We start from the raw sequence: 17382 nt of genomic DNA on the forward strand, positions 1-17382 counted from the left end.
TTTTAAACCACTCAATAACTTACATCAATTCAACTCCATAAAAACTACATTAAAACACTACAAAAACCCTTTCATAAAACCTCAACAATGATGATACAACGTAACGATGACTTACACTTACATTAAAAGCAACTTTAACTTTATATCGTCGTACACATGCGTTCCGCATCTGACGAAGCGCACATGTACTTTATTATACACCTTCTAAGTTCCAAGCTAGGCTGCGTATTCACTCTCTATATCCATCCACACGGAATAAGTATACACAAAACGCGGAGTTTTTATTTTTGTGTTTTAATTTTAGACGCGCGGATTCTTAATATAGTGCAAGGTGCCGTTGCTGGAGGTAGAACGGAGACGAAAGCATACCCAGCTTTTTAGATACCATCGTTTTAGTTTCGATTAGAGCACCTCGTGTGGATGTGTGTGTGTGGAAAATCAAACGCGCGTCCGACGCGGATTTTTTTTGTTGCTTTCCAACCGCGTCCAGTTCAGTCGTGTGCGATAGCTCCGAGTGTTTCGATCGAACAATTTATTTTTATTTTTTTTTTTACTCGAAGAACACATTTTCCACGATGGGGATTCTCAACATTCAGTGCAGTTTTGAGTTTAACCACGTGCGTTTATAAGACTTCGGTCGGAAAATAAATAGAAAAAATTACAAAATTAAAAGAATTATACATAAATAAATCGAATGTGATTTGTGGTTTTTCGTTTTTGTGTGTTGTTCGAAAAGTATTATGTAAAATAGGAGTGGTAATTTTATTGTTTTCCTTTTTTTTTGTTCGTTTGAGTATTTCTTTGTTGAATTGGATGTATTGAATCGTTGAAATAGTTTTATTTGATGATGACGAAAACGAAAACAATTTTTTAATTATTATTTAAATGCCTTATCGTTTTAATTTGTTGACGTGATGCGGTTATTCGCAAACAATTACGGAGTCTTGACTACCTTGAAACTGTTGATTTTTTTAATTTATGTCGGTTTTGGTGGATTTTATGGAGAAAGTGATTTATCTGTTGTATGTTTTACGAATTCCTTGGATAAAGAGTAGCTCATCAAACAATACTATCTTTAATTAAATATTTGTGTTCATTATTCTGAAGGAAATATTTGCAAAGTTGCAAAGTTTAAAGTTAATTTTGTCTACTCAATTTGTTACGAAACTTTTATTCAACCTATTTATGCTTAAATTATTTTGAACTTGACCGTTAAGTTATCACAATTCTTTTATGTCTTAAATTGAAGCTTTATTAACTTTATTATCTCTGTTATTCGTATAAAATTGATTTATTACAAAATTAAAAAAAAATAAAATTCTTTGGGTTTAAAGGCAAGGTTATTGTTAAGCTATTTCCCTTGGAACACGCACGAAGCTACAAATATTTACTGCGTCACTAGGTATTTAAGCTGATAAGAACCCGACAATTTAAAAGAAAAGTGCTACTCAATTTCAAATTACTTTTTTTATAAAACCTCCATATATGCCAAATATTTGCAAAAATTACCAAAAAAAGCACAATTAAGCCAAAATTTCTTGACAAATGCCATTTAAATCCGTCATTCTTAAACATTTATTTGATAACATTCAAATGAAGCTATTTACAAAACATTCAATTCAACAATTATAATCTCTAACAATTACGATTTGAAAAGGTGGGAAAAACGATGAAGAAATTTTATACGAAATTCTCCAAACAACAATGGCGAACAACCGTACCAAATTTGAACACATCAATTTTCAAAAAATACTCTAAAGATGATTCAAATAAAGAAAATCGAATGTCTTCGGCGAGCTACGATCTCCAAATGGCAGAAAAAAATTACGTCGTTAGCGATGAAGTTCCAACTACGATTGATTCGGACACAGAGCCGGATGAAGTTTTTGAAGATGCCCGAACGATAATCCAAAAAAGTAAAGAAGACGTTTCGAAAAATATAAAATACGACTCAGATCTTTACGTGGAAGTCGAGCCCCCCGCAATATCATTAAAAAATAATTCTAAATACGAAGCGGAGGTTCCCAGCATTTCATTTTCGTTCTTCGAAAACAGAAATTACGATCAAGTTAGGGTTCATAAATCGGAATTGAAGATTGAATTAACCATACCGGAACTTGATGAGAAAACATCTGGGTTATCAACTCCAACTGATTCTCATTCTTACGTAAACGAAGTGTTTTCAACTCCCCAATCCAACATAACTCCCGAAGAATACAGCGTTCCTATCAAAATTAGCGAGAATCATTTAAAAATGTTGGAATTTGCCGAACAAAACATCAACAAAGAGGAGCCTCAAGAAAACGACGGGGAAAGGATTTTAAATTTTGTCCCAAAAAAGCTCAGCTTCGAAGAAATCGAAAACCTAGCGAACAACGACGAAATCGACGCCTACGTCCGAAAAAGCTTAGAAGAAATTTGCCCCCCAATAAAATCCGGAAGCGACCCAAATCTCTCCCACACCATCCAAGAAGAAGAAGTAACCGAATACAAAGTACCAAAATCGCTAAAAAGAAACCGCTTATCCCAATCAATGAACGATTTCAACCCCGACACAATCCAACCGATCACCAAAGACATCGACATCGAACACATATCTTGCAGCCAAGTAATCATGGAGAACCCCAACGAAAACTCGATAAACATGGATTATTGCAAAACAAGAAGTAAACTCCCAATTAAATTAAGACGTGTTACTTTATTAAGAAAACCGAAATCGAAAGCCGTCGATACTTGGACTAACATTAAATCGAAAGTAAAAAATTTTAAAGAATCTAGTCAATTAAACGATAACAAAGACAAATTAGCCAATAATATCGAAGAAATGTATAAGAACTCAAAAAGTAAATGTAAAAAAGTTTTAAAACAAACTGGGATGATGTTTAAAAAAAGAGACCAAGAAAATATTGATCCAAACGATAATTCATCACAAATGATCAAAAATGATGCATTTTTCGCTAATTTAAATCAACACGAAGAATCGCCGAATATTAGTGAACCTATCCCTTTAGGAAGTTGTGATAAAGTTAAATTCGCAGGAAGTAATGATACCGATAAAAATCAAGAATTTGATTTTAATACGATTAGGAGTGCTTTTAGACGAAGTAAAGTTATTCTAAATGAGGTAAACAATATTAAAATTTAATTTTTATTAATCTATAAAGAAACCTTTTCGCTTCCTACTTCCGGTCATTCACATGCGGAGATTAACTTTAATGCTGTTATTTTTTATTGCTAGAAAAAAAGATTAATTTGTTTATAAAATAACGTAACCGTTACGTATTAAAAGCGAATTAAATTTAATTATACTTTTACTTTACTTAAATTTATTGTGATTCTTTTTTTGGGATTGTACGTTTTCCACATGGTTGTAAACGTTTATGTAACGTTTACGATTAGTATTTGTGGATGTTGTCGAAAAAGCTATTAGACGATTACAAGATTTTTAATAATGCGGTGTGGTAATTCAATTAATTATATCTGTGCTAATAAAATCCAGGTTAAAGTCCGAGGAAGAAGGGGTCGTTGGTCGGAAAGGTTTAATTTAATTTCGACCTGTAGTCATTTAAAAGGTCACCTCTATTATTGGCACTAACACCTTACCTTCTATTCAATGAGGCGTAAACCAAAAATAAAATTATAATTTCAGATATTTTTTAGTTAAAAAAAGGTATGACTAACAATGATGGCCTCTCTTTTTGGTTCAAATTTATGTCTATTTTTTGTCGAAACTTGAATCATTGATTCATAGATTGCAATCATTAGATAAGTATTCTGAGTGTTCTCGAGGGTTATCCAAAACTAAAAGTGTTTTGGATTTTCTTGGCATATTACCAGAAGCTCTTGAATTTTCAGCAAAATGTTTATATCTAGACTAATAGTATCTAAAAATATACTAAGTTTTAAGCAATACTTGTAGTTATAGAACCAAATTGTTCAATATAGTAATTTATATATAGGTTGGCTTACACTTCCCTCTGTCCGTCCAAAATTCTTGTATTCCCTTTCTTTAAGTTGTTCCCTTCTTCTTCCTTTAGGTTGGGTTACGTCCTCTATTATGGCGAGTGTTATTTCCATAATCTCGTGGATTCTGTCGTTGATGATGCTATCCATTTTCGATTTGCCTACCGTTCTTCGCCAGTAATGTTGCTTTTAGGATTTTCTCCGATTTTCCTTTAAGTGGCCACACTTTGCTACTCGATGTTATCATGTTCTTTACTCTCGTGTTATAAATTTTATGCTTATTTCTATTTAATACGCCTTTATCTCCAAATAAGTCTTTCATCATAGTTGTGCCTCTTATACCTTGTATGTTTCTATCCTTTATGGTGCATTCCGGTGATTTGTGCTCCCAAATATTTCTACTTGCTATGCACTTTCCATGGTTTAGGTCAAGGACCTGCTGCTCTTTGCATTCGCTGTATTTCTCTATGAGGTTCCTACAATGATGTGGAAGCCACTCTATTCCATCTTGATCTTAGCTGTTGGTATAAATTTCTTACTGCCTTTATTATGGTTGCATTTATTTTCGTGCTTTCGGTAGCTTCCCATAACTTGCTTTGTGATATGCTTTTGGTGGTTTATTGTTCTTGTATACTTTGTAATTTATGACAAATTTTCCCCTCCTTCTACGATTTTTAGGAACATCTTATTCGTTCATCTTTTACATAAAAAGTTAACACTATTTTTACTTATATCTAATGCTTTGGTAAAGAAGTTTAGGCAAGCTCTAACAAATCTTTTAGATTCCTTAATACGTAAGTAATGAACTTACGAGTTATTCAGTTTTTCTTCAGATTTTGTATTTAATTTCATGTCATTCTATTCAGTTTTGTCCAACGTAGAATATAGATATTGACGTAAACGTTTAATATGAGCCAGCGATATTTTGCTGTAAGCAAAGCTTTACCCATCATGCATTGTGTAACAATTTTTTTAAGGTATGGATCATTATCAGCGTACCTGTAAAATGTATACACAAAGAGTAATGAACTATAATACCATTATAAAGATAACTAATTTAACAACTTTTATATAATACAACTTAATTATAATATGGTACTGCATAGATAACAGCTTTTTTTAGATAACACCTTTTATTCTTTTCCAGCTTCCTTTTTGACAGATTCAGTATTTCAGCACTATTCTATGATCTATCTAGACTCTAGACCATGATCTGCTCATATTCAGCTTTAGATCTTCTATCATATCTAAACATCATCTCTTGATGAGAATTTTGATATCTCAATAGGTCAATAAGTTGTTGGATATATATTTCTAATATTTTGGCTTGAAAAGATTTGGTCATTTTGAGAATGAATTCTTAATAAATCATCTAAATGATACCTATTCATAATAAACCTTTATGATCATTAAATCATATTATGTATTGAATTTGAAAATAAAATCATAGTATATAATAAAATTTAATGGAAATTGCTTCGACAATTTTTTTTACACCAATCAATTTGAAAAGAACAAGAAGTGTAATTTCCTGTTTGGAAACGACCGGTACAAGAACCGGTAGATGGTAGAGGATGGCGATTTATTTCATGGGGCATTGTAAGCATCTGGCTCGAAATTGCAATAACTCCTTCTCTAATGGAACTAACTACAAAAGATTCACCTGCTCTTACAAACCACCACAAGATTTCCTTCTAAATTAACCTTACTAAGGAATAATAGAAATTGGTTATTTGCAGAAAATTATATGTATTCCGGATGTGACTCGCCCATTCACAATTTTTTAACCCTAATATTTATTATTTTTCCATAATAAATCGAAAAAATGAAAACACTTTTAACCTTCAAGTATTTAAACTTGACTTTACCTTGGATAGTTTCCAATTATTGAGACATTTCCTTTCGACTGTCGCGACGAATGCAACAACACATTATTTACATCTTAAATATGTTTTCTTTAATTCTTTTATTTTTAATTTTAGGGTCAAAATGGATTCGATGATTTACGTCGTTACGTAAAACAAGGTGGCGATTTCTGCAAAGAACTTGCCACAATTCTCCAAGAAAGATCAGAAGCCGAAGTTCAATACGCAAAAAACCTCTCGAAATTAAGTAACAAATTGGTGAAAGCATGCAGAGAAGGTGTGGGTGGATTAAACGAAGCGTGGAGAGCGGTTGCGTTGGAAATGGAAGCACGAGCTGAATGTCACCGATTGTTAGGAGTAGCTATTTTAGAAGATGCGGCGAAACCGTTAAAAAATTTAACTGAAAGTCAACACCGATTAAGAAAACAAAGTGAAAGCATGGTGGATAAAGCGGCGAAAAATTTAGGGGATTGGAGGGCGGCCGAAGCGAAAAGTAAGAAACACAGTCATACTTGCGCGAGGGAGAATGAAAAACTTCAGGACGCTATGTTGGATAATAGGTGGGTTTTGAAGTGGGGATCTGCTGAGGGTTTGGCTCATTACTACGAAAAAAAGAAAAAGAAGAGGTAAAGGAGATTATTATTGTTTAAAGGTTATTATTTTTGGGAGAAGGGAAATATTTGTTTTGTGGTCGTCTTTTTCTTTTTGTATTTGTTTGGGCCTTAAACATTTTGCTAATTCTCTTTACAATTTTTAATCATTTTATATTTATCAGATTATCAAGAAGTGCAAGTTTGATTCATTTAGCTCAGATTCATAGACAGAACTCTGATAAAGAAAATGCTAAAGTAAGTAATTATATATTAATTTCTTAATCTTTAAGTTAACACTGAAATAGAATGTTGCTGGAATAATGTGAATTATATTTGTTTAGCTTGAAGGAAAGAAAAGAAAAGCTGAAGATGCGGTGAAAAAAGCCGACATTGAATATTATACATTGTGTGTTCGCGCTGAGCGAGCACGGTAAGTATATTTATTTATTTATACATTAAAACCTCGTTAGAACATAGCGTTAGTATTAGTTCTAGCTTTACACTAGCATTGTTACTAGAACTAACACTATTCCTATAACTAGAATCATTCGGGTTTAGCCGTCTTCAAAGACGTGTGGCTAAACCCAAATGTTTCTAGTTCTAAGTCCAGTAATAGTTTTACACTAAATCTGTCACTAGAACTAACACTAAACCTAGTACTAATCCGTTATATTGAGGTATTACTGAATTAATTAAAAATTATTAAAATGACGTTTTTTTAGGCTTGAATGGGAATCTTCAGTATCAAGAGGTGCCACGATATTCCAATCATTAGAAGACGAACGATTGGGTAGCTTAAAAACAGTTCTTTTATCATATTTAAATAATAACATAGATTTAGGGCCAAAACTAGTTGAGGTAAGCAATTCCACCATCTTCAAAAATCTAATAACAACCTTTTAAATAACATTTTAACAGGCTTCTGAAAGGTTGAAGTCACCTTTTGATAATAGTGACCCGGCCCAAGATTTAAACACATTCATCAGCCTTAGACAAAGCTCCCAACAAATCTCAGAACAACTCCTACCCGACTTTTATTGCGAACACATCACGTGGGCAATGAACAAAGAAAGACGTAAACAAGCCTTGGTGAAATTGGCTCATTTGATTCGACAAGATATCGAAAGAGAGCGGAAATCTAAAAACGGACTTGAGAATTTAAGTAGAGCTATCAAGCAAACTCCAACTTTTGGTGCTGAGGATTCAAATCAAAGTGTTTCGGAGAAATTATATCATGTAAATTTTTTAATTTTTAATCAAAATTTATTCTAATTATTTTTAATTTTAGATGAAATCGATGTTAACGTATTTAGAAGGCGCGCGATATAAAATTCAAAGTGCTTCCGCTGAACTTGAAGGACGCCAAAAAAACGGACACCCATTGGCTTCTCATATCACGATAACTAGAGATAAATCCGGTTTGCAACAAAGCGTTCTTAAAGTACCCCAATGGCTCAAAGAACAATGGTGCGAACCGGAAGCGAGTCCTATTAGTGAAAAATCAACCAAATCTAGTAATTCTCATAAATCTGATGGTGTTGATGGTGAAGATCCTGATTGGACCGATCGAGGTACAGCAGATGGAAATTCAAATCAACCAGATTCAGATTTTGGTAAATACTTCCAAAAAAATTTATAACATACAAGATAATTTTTTAATTATTTTTTTCTAGATGAGTTTTCTTCTCAAGGAAGTAGTACACACGAAGAAGTAACAGAAGAAAGCCCAATTCAGCCAATAGCTCAATGTAAAGCATTATACGCATACACGCCAAATCTTTCTGATGAATTAGCCCTTCATCCTGGAGATATACTTTCAGTATATCGTCAGCAAGAAGATGGTTGGTGGCTTGGAGAATGTAACGGATCTGTGGGAATTTTCCCAGCAACTTACGTTGAAACATTACCTGCACCTAACACTGCCATAAAGTGTTAAAAACTTTCATTAAAATAGTTAATTAATCGGTTAATTGATTAATTGTTTTAAGTTAATTAAAAACCATAACGATCGAAATAATCGAATTTGATTTTTATTGCGACAATTTCTGAAACGATACTTTTATTTCTGTTTTACGAACGTAAATTTACGTTTTGTTGTTTGTACCATAAAAGTTGTATATTTATTTCTCCGATTGTATAATTATTTAGGTATAAAATTTGTTTATATCGACTAAAATGTATAAAATTATTTACTTGCTGTTTTTATCTTTTTATCCTAAATCGACGGAAAAAAAAGTACTTACCCGACCATATCGAATTGAAACGTAAACGTTTAAAAGTGTGTAGGCAAACAATCAATTTCAAACAGATCGTTATGCACGTGCTTATGGCAACCACTTGTGATAATAGCCCAGGAAGTGTTCCCAGGAGTTCTCCCCCGTTTAAATAGGGTGTGCATTGTAGGATTTTTTTGCCTCCTCTACATTCGAATGGGGAGTGGTTTAGAGCAATATGTTTGCTGGTGGTAGTTTTGCGGAGTGTGGCTTACCAATTAAGGGTACTTAACGGGTCGGAATTGTATCTGCGAAATTCAATTTACGCCTATATTCGTTTGGGTGACAAAAACCATTCGGATTTGTCAAGATTAATAGAGTGAAAAGGGTGGATTAAAGATTTTTGAGTATGAATAGGAAGAAAATGTAAATATTAATTTTATGAAAAAATAATAAATTTCTTCTCCTTGACCCTAAGATGTTATATATGTCTATTTATATATATTATATTAGTGATTAAGCAATTGTAAAGAATATACTAGGTATCTGAGTATCTAGCCAATTGTTGCAATGAAATTCTGCTTGGCTTATCTTTTTTGCATTTGCACTGCGGGTGTGAGTAAAAGCTCACCGTATAAGCACAGGTGGATTGAGATGGTTAGCGATTGTTAGGACATTACTACTACAAATGATTTAGGGTGCTAAAATCTTTTCAGAAAGAGGAGAGATGTAGAGACAATAAAGTGTTTTTAAGAGAAATTTAACCACTTTCCAAACTCTGATAGCGCTAAAAATTATAAAAACTAATAGAGATATCAAAAAGGTTTCTTTTGACTTTGGGAAAATGACAAATATTTATTTAGTGTTCTCCAATTTTTACAACCAACGGCCCAATAGATAGATAAATAACCTAATAGCCTCAGATCGGCCAACCTGGCAATGAAACCAGTCACAATTCACGTCCAGAACTTTGAAAAAAAATGTCATCGTCCATCTGTTCTGCAAAGTTCTGCAGCTTGTTACATATTAGGAACACTGTTCGAAAATGCCAAATGGTTTTGTCTTCTACACTAGTGATATTTTGGATAAATCCATGCACTCCAGCTTTTCTAAGTCTGTATCATTTAATGAATACTTGCTCCTATTATTCTTAGCTCCTGAGTAACAGGTATTTTGTCGTTTGACGAATATTCTGTTGGAACCTCAAGGTCACACTATTAACCTTGACCTTGAAATTCCAGAAGCAGGTTCGTCAATATCAAAATAGAAGTGATGGTCAACTGGTATGCATTTGACCTTGAGATATCTTGAGGACAGAAGACATAAAAGTTAACCACAAACCTTAACCTCCTGGTCAAAGCAAGTACCTTTATTTTAACCTTTACTCCTTCTCTATATTTTTAATATTACTATTCAGTTCGTTTCACTAATTTGAGTTTTTAATTTATTTTTGTTTTTATTAAGATTGTTAATGGAGCAATATTGAGGCGGGGGAATTCTGTATTCTACGAAAATATCACCATTGAGGTTTATCATATATGTAACTTAATAAAAATTCATTATGTAAACGCAGAATTCAATGAACCAGCTTCCATTAATACATTGTTTGAAGCAGATATTTTATACAATTTGTTATGGCTTGGATAAAATTAATTGTGCCGGCAAACACTACTGTTATGGGTAACTTTATCAAGATGGATTGTGTTTTGCCCTTGCTATAAAGGAAGTGCAATAGATATTTTGCCTCCAAGCAATAAAAAGCATTAGATTGCGAGTAGTTATTTAATGTAACAATGAAAAGAGATTCTAACTCATTACAATTATCTTGTTTACACACTATAACACCTATTCCTAATCCGAAGGATAACTACGCTGCAAAATAAAGAACGATGTTGAGAGATATCATGAACGATCTTAAACGATGTACTTCGATGTACTCATGAAGACGTTGTACTTTGAAAGGGTAAAAGAAAACCTTAACTGCATTCTCATATCACAGTCTCATATCGTAGTAGTTTAAAATTTGGGCAAATGCCTATTTTAATGGGATGACATTTTTTTTTTGATTCCTGAAAAATGAAGTAAATGTTGCTTATGCCGTTTTGGCCTTGGGTATCTCATTTTACTTGGTAAAACGGAGTATTCTGAGGATAACTTCTAATTTCAGATGGGAATTTCTTTTCTACTAGCAACTTCTTGTTTTAATCATAAAAGATTTTAAGGGAGGTCACCCATGATCAAAACGCTACAATGGAGATCCTTAAAGATAAAAAACGATGTTGGCAAGCGACTTCAGCGTATGTTTTTGATAGTCCCAAAAGATTTAAGGTTGTGTATTCTAACGCCACGATCGCAAGCCTCCTCAGTTTATGTTCTTGTTAGTTGTATAAGATATTGGTCGTGGTCGCTTGGGGCTGAAGCACAATAGTGAGAACTGTATCGCTCTTCGTCTTATATTCTTGTTTGTTAGGTAAATTCTAACAATTCGAGGTTGCAATGTTAATTCTTAAAGATGGAGAGGACCATTATAGGACCTTATGTTATTCCCAGTAGTAAAAGATTTTAGCCAAGGTCACTTGCGGCCGAGACGCTACGATAGAGAATCTTCACATAATGCTTTCATTCATTATGGCTTATGGACAATTCTGACCCATTTTCTTGTATTTGTAGTACACTATTTTGAAACTTTTTTAGTACACTTTGTTTTTTGAAAATGTTTTCTATATTCTTTTGTTGCTATTTTAATCAATCAAATTTCCGCATTTCCCTTTTATCAAAATGTCGTGTTTATATTTTGATATAAACGAATTTTAATCTATAAGTTCGTTATGGTGTAATATTATGTTAGTTATTTCTGACAATCGTTAAACTTAAAAAGTATTTGTTCTTTATCTAGAAATTTTTCATTATGCGTCACGTTTTCTCCGATCTACTAAGCGCAAAAACTCTATAATCTCATTTTAACTGATAAACAAATGATAAAGAAAATATACCTATAAATACAAATATTCATTTTCTTTAAGGTTGAAAAATTAACCTAAAGTGAAAAGAAAACAATAATTATGGGTGTAAATCACAACTATTTCAGAACGTTAAGTGGAGCTTTAAAACCCTTTCAGCTGGTAAGGTTTTAAATTAGTTTTATATACAAATACACGTTATTTTATTTATTTTTACCAGGCATTTAACTTTGTAATTATTATGATACTCGTCTTGAGCAGAGTCCCAGGTTGGCATAATCACTTACCGCAACCTCTCTTACAACTTTCAATCACAAATGCAGTTATTGGCATAATAATCCTTATAATAAGATTGGCTCAAAATGATCGAAATGCGAACAATTTGTTAGGAAAAATAGAGTTTGGAATTTTCGTTGTTTCAGCGTATTTATATATTAGCTTTGCAAGTCTACTAATTCCAGTGGGATGGTTAGAATTTAATGTTGCTATGGTGAGCTTTTTACATACTCTTTTTGAAAATAGTTTCTGATTTATTTATTAACTAATATTATTTTAGGTTTTCGGGTATTTATTATCTATGTTATATGCTGCCGATGCATTTGATAAGTTTGTCCATTTTATGGGACGTGATAACGAGCCTACTTATCAAAGATTTCCTCCTGCTCCGAGTCAAATTAATCCACCACATGTTTATCCTCAAGGATTTACAGTTGCAAATCCTAAACATTAAAAAATAAAACAAAAATAACTTTTATACATTTAACACATCTTATTTCAAATAAAAACATTTTACCTCAACAAAGTGATTCATTTCTTAAAAATATTCATTATTAAATTGGCTATTAAGATAATAATTTAATATGAGTATCGCCCGTTCAATCTTGCTTGTTCGATTGTAGGAGCAAACATTTCGCAGAATTTTTTTTATAGGTGATAACAAAAGCGATAATGAAAGTATATTAATAAAAAAACGTTGCCATTTTTATTCTTGTATTGGGTAAAGAAACATTAATTATTAATTATGGGGTTTAATTCTAACTACTTCAAAACGTTAAGTGGAGGCTTAAAAGTACTTCAATTGGTATGTAATGAAACAAAATAAAAACAATTTTTTAATAATAATTATTTCTTTTTTCAGAACTTCAACATAATAATTATTTGTATAATTTCTTTAGGATGGCGATCATATTATATAACACAACCCCTCCTCCAATTATCAATAGCAAATGTGATTTTTTGCGTGTTAATTATGATAATAAGAGTAATGCACAACCCGCAAAATACAAACAGTGGTTTAGCTAAATTAGAATTTGGGATGTATTCAATTTCGACGTATTTGTACGTTCATTTTTCAATTCAATTAATTTCAATAGCTGGATTTAAGGAATATAATGTTGCTATGGTAAGATTTTTCCGACGTTATTTCTTGTGGTAATAATTTTTTTATTTAGATCTTTGGATTATTAAGTTCTGTGCTGTATGCTAGTGATGCATTTGATAAGTTTACTAAATGTTGTATGTGCGGTGATAATAAGTCAACTTCTCAATATGCAAGATATCCAGCACAAATTCAAAATGAGCCACCACCAGTTTACCCAGCACAGGGATATTAAGATGAAGAGTATTAAGTAAAGAAAATAAAATTGTTCATATTCTATTTTTCTTTTTAACCAATTCATACTAAAAATAAATTATTGATAAATGAATTATGAAATTGAAGAGTTTGCACTGTGAATCAGATTGTGCAGAATTCCTATAACAGCTACAAATATGAGTACAAACTGGGTGACTTTGCATTAAGTATCACGAGTTATGATCAGTCAGTATCACCTAATATGGTGGCATGAAAAGTGGTTTTTATATGTTGGACATGCAGTATGTTCTTCTGTTAAAAGTGCAACACTGTCAGATGACCATATACATCGACTACAATTTTGCATCAAACTTAGTTTTGTTTCCAAATATCAATCAACCCAAGAAAGAATCTCCAATTCAAAATAATCCTCCACCTTACAGCTTTGAACAACATTAAAATTTCTGTGTTAATTAATACATTCTTTCTTTAATTCTATGCTCGTTTTAACCACATCTGCAAATGATTGCACAATTTATTTCGTATAACTAACCTGTCATCGGCAGACCCAATGTGGGGTTGAACATCCCTTTAAAGTCCATCATCCAATAGGATCCGAGTTTCTGCAAACACCCTTTCTATTGGTGGCTAAGTAATCGATAAGCACCAGATTGTCCGCAAAATTCAACCCTATTCCCTTTTGTAATAAAGCTTATGTGAATTAGTCTTTGTGGAAATCAAAGATATTGTCCAACGCTCTAGTATATAAACCAAATCCCACAGGATTTCGTTATCAATCTATTTTAAAAAGTCATCGCGTGTGTTGAATTAATAAAATGTGGAATATCTGTGTTGGATTTTGACAATGTCTTCAAGACAGCTTCCCGATTCTTCATCATCACCCCCGATCAAGTAACAATTACTTCATATAAATTTTTTATAAAAATACTTAAAAAAAATTTTTTTTTAAGTATGCAGTTTGGTGGATTTAGTGCTGGTGAACTTTCCGAAGAAGAAGTCACCGAACTTCCAAGTTGTGCTTTTGCAACAAGGGCTACTTCAAGCAGTACAAGTCTTCAACATCATTATTTAACATCTTTACATCACGCAACGGGTATTTTATTAATTCAATTTTTTTAAATCTAACTTAAACATATTTTTTATGATTCCATAAAGACACCAATCAATGTTCTGGAAGCTCCATGACCCAAGATTACTATGGAAGCTCACCATATCGAGTCCAGAGACATGCTGCCAACATTAGAGAACGAAAAAGGATGCTGAGGTCTGCTATAGGACCCAACGGGTACTCCTTTGCTTTTCCTTTTTCTTTCGTTTTACTTAAATTTTAGTTTGTTGATTTTGTGTGATTTTTCCGATTTTATTTTAATAAATTGCTTATTATAATTTCTTTTGGTTTTATTTTTTTATTTTGATTTTTTTTTTAATTTGTTGATTAGTTTAGTTTAAATTGAATCTATTTGATTTACAAAAATGAACCTTTTTTGAACAATATTGTAATGTGCAGCAGTATCAACTCCGCTTTTGATGAACTTCGAATGCACGTCCCAACGTTTCCCTACGAAAAACGATTAAGTAAAATAGACACTCTTCGTTTAGCAATAGCGTATATTGCGTTGTTAAGAGAAGTTCTTACGGCTGATTGTGATCCTTTAACTTACGTGGAACGATGTCTTCGCGGCGAAATAAAAGCTGATAGAGCTAATTGGAATACAAGTGGTAAGGAAGAAAAATTTTGAAATAATAGTAAAAATTTGATTTAATTTTTTATTTTGTTTAGATTTAACAGCGCGATTATCTTGGATTAATTGGGAAAATTTAGGTGTTAACCCAGGTCGAAGAAGCACATTAACATCATTGGCTTTATCTTCGGATAGTATGAATCAATAATGAAAGAAAATTGTTGATAAAAAATTGTTTTGTTAATGTTAAGAATTTTTGTTTTTTGTATTGTTTTATTTTAATTAAAGATATTAATAAATTCTTTTAATAACAGAGCTATGTTGTTGAATATGGTGGTGATCTTTAATTACTTCTGTAAACTATTCTACCTACTACTTTACACAAGTACGTTACGCCATAACTAGCATATTTGAAGTTAGATCTATCGTATATGCCTATCTATCGTCCTTCATTCCATCAACATGGCCTCTCCAGCATCTTCGTCTTGATCTGGTCTTATCTGGCTTATGAGTTGAATCATGGAGGTTCAAAATAACATTTTTGTCTCGAAAAATTGTCTATGATAAGGTTCGATTTAAACATTTATGTGTTGAGAATGATCCTTTGAAACCGTTCAGTTTGAGACGAAGATGAATAACACGATGACTGTATTCTTAAATTGTTCATAAGATTGTATTGAGACTTACTTGAATTCAAGATTAAGTTAAGCTGATGAGATTGAAACCAGGTTATGTAAGGATGCTTGAGACATCCTTGGATTAAGGGTTGGAATGATTTCAGACTTACTTAGTCTATGGAGTGATTCATTTCAAGATAAGGTCATATTTTGCAAAGTAATTAAGTATGATTGAAGCATTTTTTTTGAGATTGGGTTGACTCATTAATAAATCCTGCAATGATTTTCAATCAAACTTCAAGAACAATTATTAATCTGTTGTGGTATAGATTGAGACATTCTATATAGAAGTTAAGTGATGCCTGAACTTGAGGTTGCAATGATTTTTAAAAGCATATTGACACTCTATTGAGACATTATAAGAAGAAGGATGATGCAATCGCAGTCGATGCCACAGAAGATCTTACAGATTCCTTAACAAAGTGATCATGGTCATCACAGAAATCATTGGGTTTTATTTCTTTGAAGAAGGAAATCACAGAGTTATCCTCAATTGTATGCGAAAGTTACCAGATTTGTTTTTGCTGCAGCTCTTGAAGAACTTCATTCCGAGAATGCTAAACTTTACCAGGACGAAGCATTGGTACACAAAGTGCTAGCAGCAATGTAGGTTTTGATGAAAATAAAAATGTTATAAATTTATATTAAAATGTTTTGTTTATTTCTTTTAACAGCTCGTAAAATTAAAGTGTTACCCCAGGTAAAAGGAATACATTAGTATCATAGCTTCAGATACTATGAATTAATAAAACAGAATTCTTTTAAGAACAGATCGTAGCTTTTTACAAAAATTATTCCAAAGAATTACCTAAATTGTTGGATATGGAGGTGGTGTTTCATTTTGCTTAATCACTTCTGTCATATAAATAAAAGCAATTTTTGCAATGTACACAAAACAAGTAAAAAGACCAAATATCTAAAAAAAATTTTCATAATGATTCACATGTATTTTGCATATTGATTAATTTTTTATCAGTTTGTGAGATTAATATATACTTACTCCTGCCGCAATATAACTTCCTCCAAAATCTAACGCTAAAGCTGCAACTACCAAAAAGAAGATTGCCCAAATAATCACATAGATAAATTCATAAAAAACCCATGGTAACTTGAAAGTTTCATCTAAACCAAATAACCTAACTGCCATAAAAAATCCCGTGACAATAAATCCTACGATTGTTGCTATTAGAAAAGCGGCTTGTGTTCCTGAACTTTGTCCAGTTGCCACTATACATATAAAACTAATTAATAATAAAAACTGAAAAAAAAAATCAATTACTTAAAAGTTATATTTAAAACAAATTCATTCTTACCAATAAAGCAGAACTAAGTACGCCTGATTTACTACGAAAATATGTTGCGTTAAATTTCATTTTTAATGTTCACATTTGTAATGAGATAGGGATTCGATTTGATGCGAAATCGAAATCACTAATATTTTAAGGCCTGTATCTTATCTAATCTGTTGTTATTTAGGTGGATATAAAGAAAACAGAAGTCCGTTATCAGGATTTTTTTCATAAATTCTATTTATAAAACGTTTCTAACAAATCAACATATTTATACCTATTGGAATTTTTTGTATAGAGTGTGATCAATTATTATAATTATAGAGGGTGATTCAAATAAAATCTTTACTCATGCATAAAATTATCTTTAATTAGTTTTTAAAGTATCCACATTATCTTATTTACATATCCAATTGTATAAATATTCCCATGGCTACTCAAAACCATAAATCATGATGTCATTTGCGGTTCTCAACTCATCGCCATTTCACCCATTGTTGGACATATTATTTGCTATACGGTTTGGTTTTAAGAGCCCTTCAACCC

The 17382-nt window shown here is 32.1% G+C and overlaps 2 protein-coding genes and 1 long non-coding RNA gene across 7 annotated transcripts; 2 read left to right on the top strand and 1 right to left on the bottom strand.

The window, feature by feature from the left end:
• Positions 1-310: 310 nt before the first annotated feature.
• LOC111413239 (Nostrin) lies at positions 311-8609 on the top strand. 2 transcript variants are annotated; one of them, XM_023044140.2, is made up of 9 exons: positions 311-756; positions 1658-3124; positions 5946-6454; positions 6604-6676; positions 6763-6851; positions 7144-7279; positions 7340-7657; positions 7710-8034; positions 8095-8609. In XM_023044140.2, exons 2-9 carry the CDS (start codon positions 1670-1672, stop codon positions 8355-8357), a joined length of 3168 nt encoding a protein of 1055 aa, XP_022899908.1. In that variant the 5' UTR covers positions 311-756; positions 1658-1669; the 3' UTR covers positions 8358-8609. The 2 variants fall into 2 exon arrangements, with proteins under 2 accessions (XP_022899908.1, XP_071052462.1); XM_071196361.1 differs by having other exon boundaries at positions 5946-6388.
• Positions 8610-12516: 3907 nt separating this feature from the next.
• On the top strand, positions 12517-15185 carry LOC111413245 (48 related 2). 4 transcript variants are annotated; one of them, XM_023044147.2, is made up of 7 exons: positions 12517-12675; positions 12733-12996; positions 13046-14079; positions 14139-14281; positions 14344-14473; positions 14699-14907; positions 14969-15185. In XM_023044147.2, the coding sequence occupies exons 3-7, from the start codon at positions 14033-14035 to the stop codon at positions 15076-15078; spliced, it is 639 nt and encodes a 212-aa protein (XP_022899915.1). In that variant the 5' UTR covers positions 12517-12675; positions 12733-12996; positions 13046-14032; the 3' UTR covers positions 15079-15185. The 4 variants fall into 4 exon arrangements, with proteins under 4 accessions (XP_022899915.1, XP_022899917.1, XP_022899914.1 ...); XM_023044149.2 differs by having other exon boundaries at positions 12518-12675; positions 14344-14452; XM_023044146.2 differs by having other exon boundaries at positions 12519-12675; positions 14696-14907.
• Positions 15186-16185: 1000 nt separating this feature from the next.
• LOC111413253 (uncharacterized) lies at positions 16186-17051 on the bottom strand. The gene is made up of 3 exons (XR_011640586.1): positions 16861-17051; positions 16548-16805; positions 16186-16463 (listed from the first exon to the last, which is right to left on the bottom strand). It is a non-coding gene; the product is annotated as an uncharacterized lncRNA (long non-coding RNA).
• Positions 17052-17382: the final 331 nt, after the last annotated feature.

The sequence above is a fragment of the Onthophagus taurus genome, chromosome 6 (assembly GCF_036711975.1).
Source record: "Onthophagus taurus isolate NC chromosome 6, IU_Otau_3.0, whole genome shotgun sequence".
In the NCBI taxonomy this organism is placed as follows: domain Eukaryota; kingdom Metazoa; phylum Arthropoda; class Insecta; order Coleoptera; family Scarabaeidae; genus Onthophagus; species Onthophagus taurus.

Coding starts and splice junctions, on each gene's coding strand:
- LOC111413245 (XM_023044146.2), top strand. CDS start 14,033: ATGTCTTCAAGACAGCTTCCCGATTCTTCATCATCACCCCCGATCAA. Junction 14,282..14,343: donor ATCTTTACATCACGCAACGG/GTATTTTATTAA, acceptor GATTCCATAAAG/ACACCAATCAATGTTCTGGA. Junction 14,908..14,968: donor AGCTAATTGGAATACAAGTG/GTAAGGAAGAAA, acceptor TATTTTGTTTAG/ATTTAACAGCGCGATTATCT.
- LOC111413239 (XM_023044140.2), top strand. CDS start 1,670: ATGAAGAAATTTTATACGAAATTCTCCAAACAACAATGGCGAACAACC. Junction 6,455..6,603: donor GAAAAAAAGAAAAAGAAGAG/GTAAAGGAGATT, acceptor TATATTTATCAG/ATTATCAAGAAGTGCAAGTT. Junction 6,852..7,143: donor GTTCGCGCTGAGCGAGCACG/GTAAGTATATTT, acceptor ACGTTTTTTTAG/GCTTGAATGGGAATCTTCAG.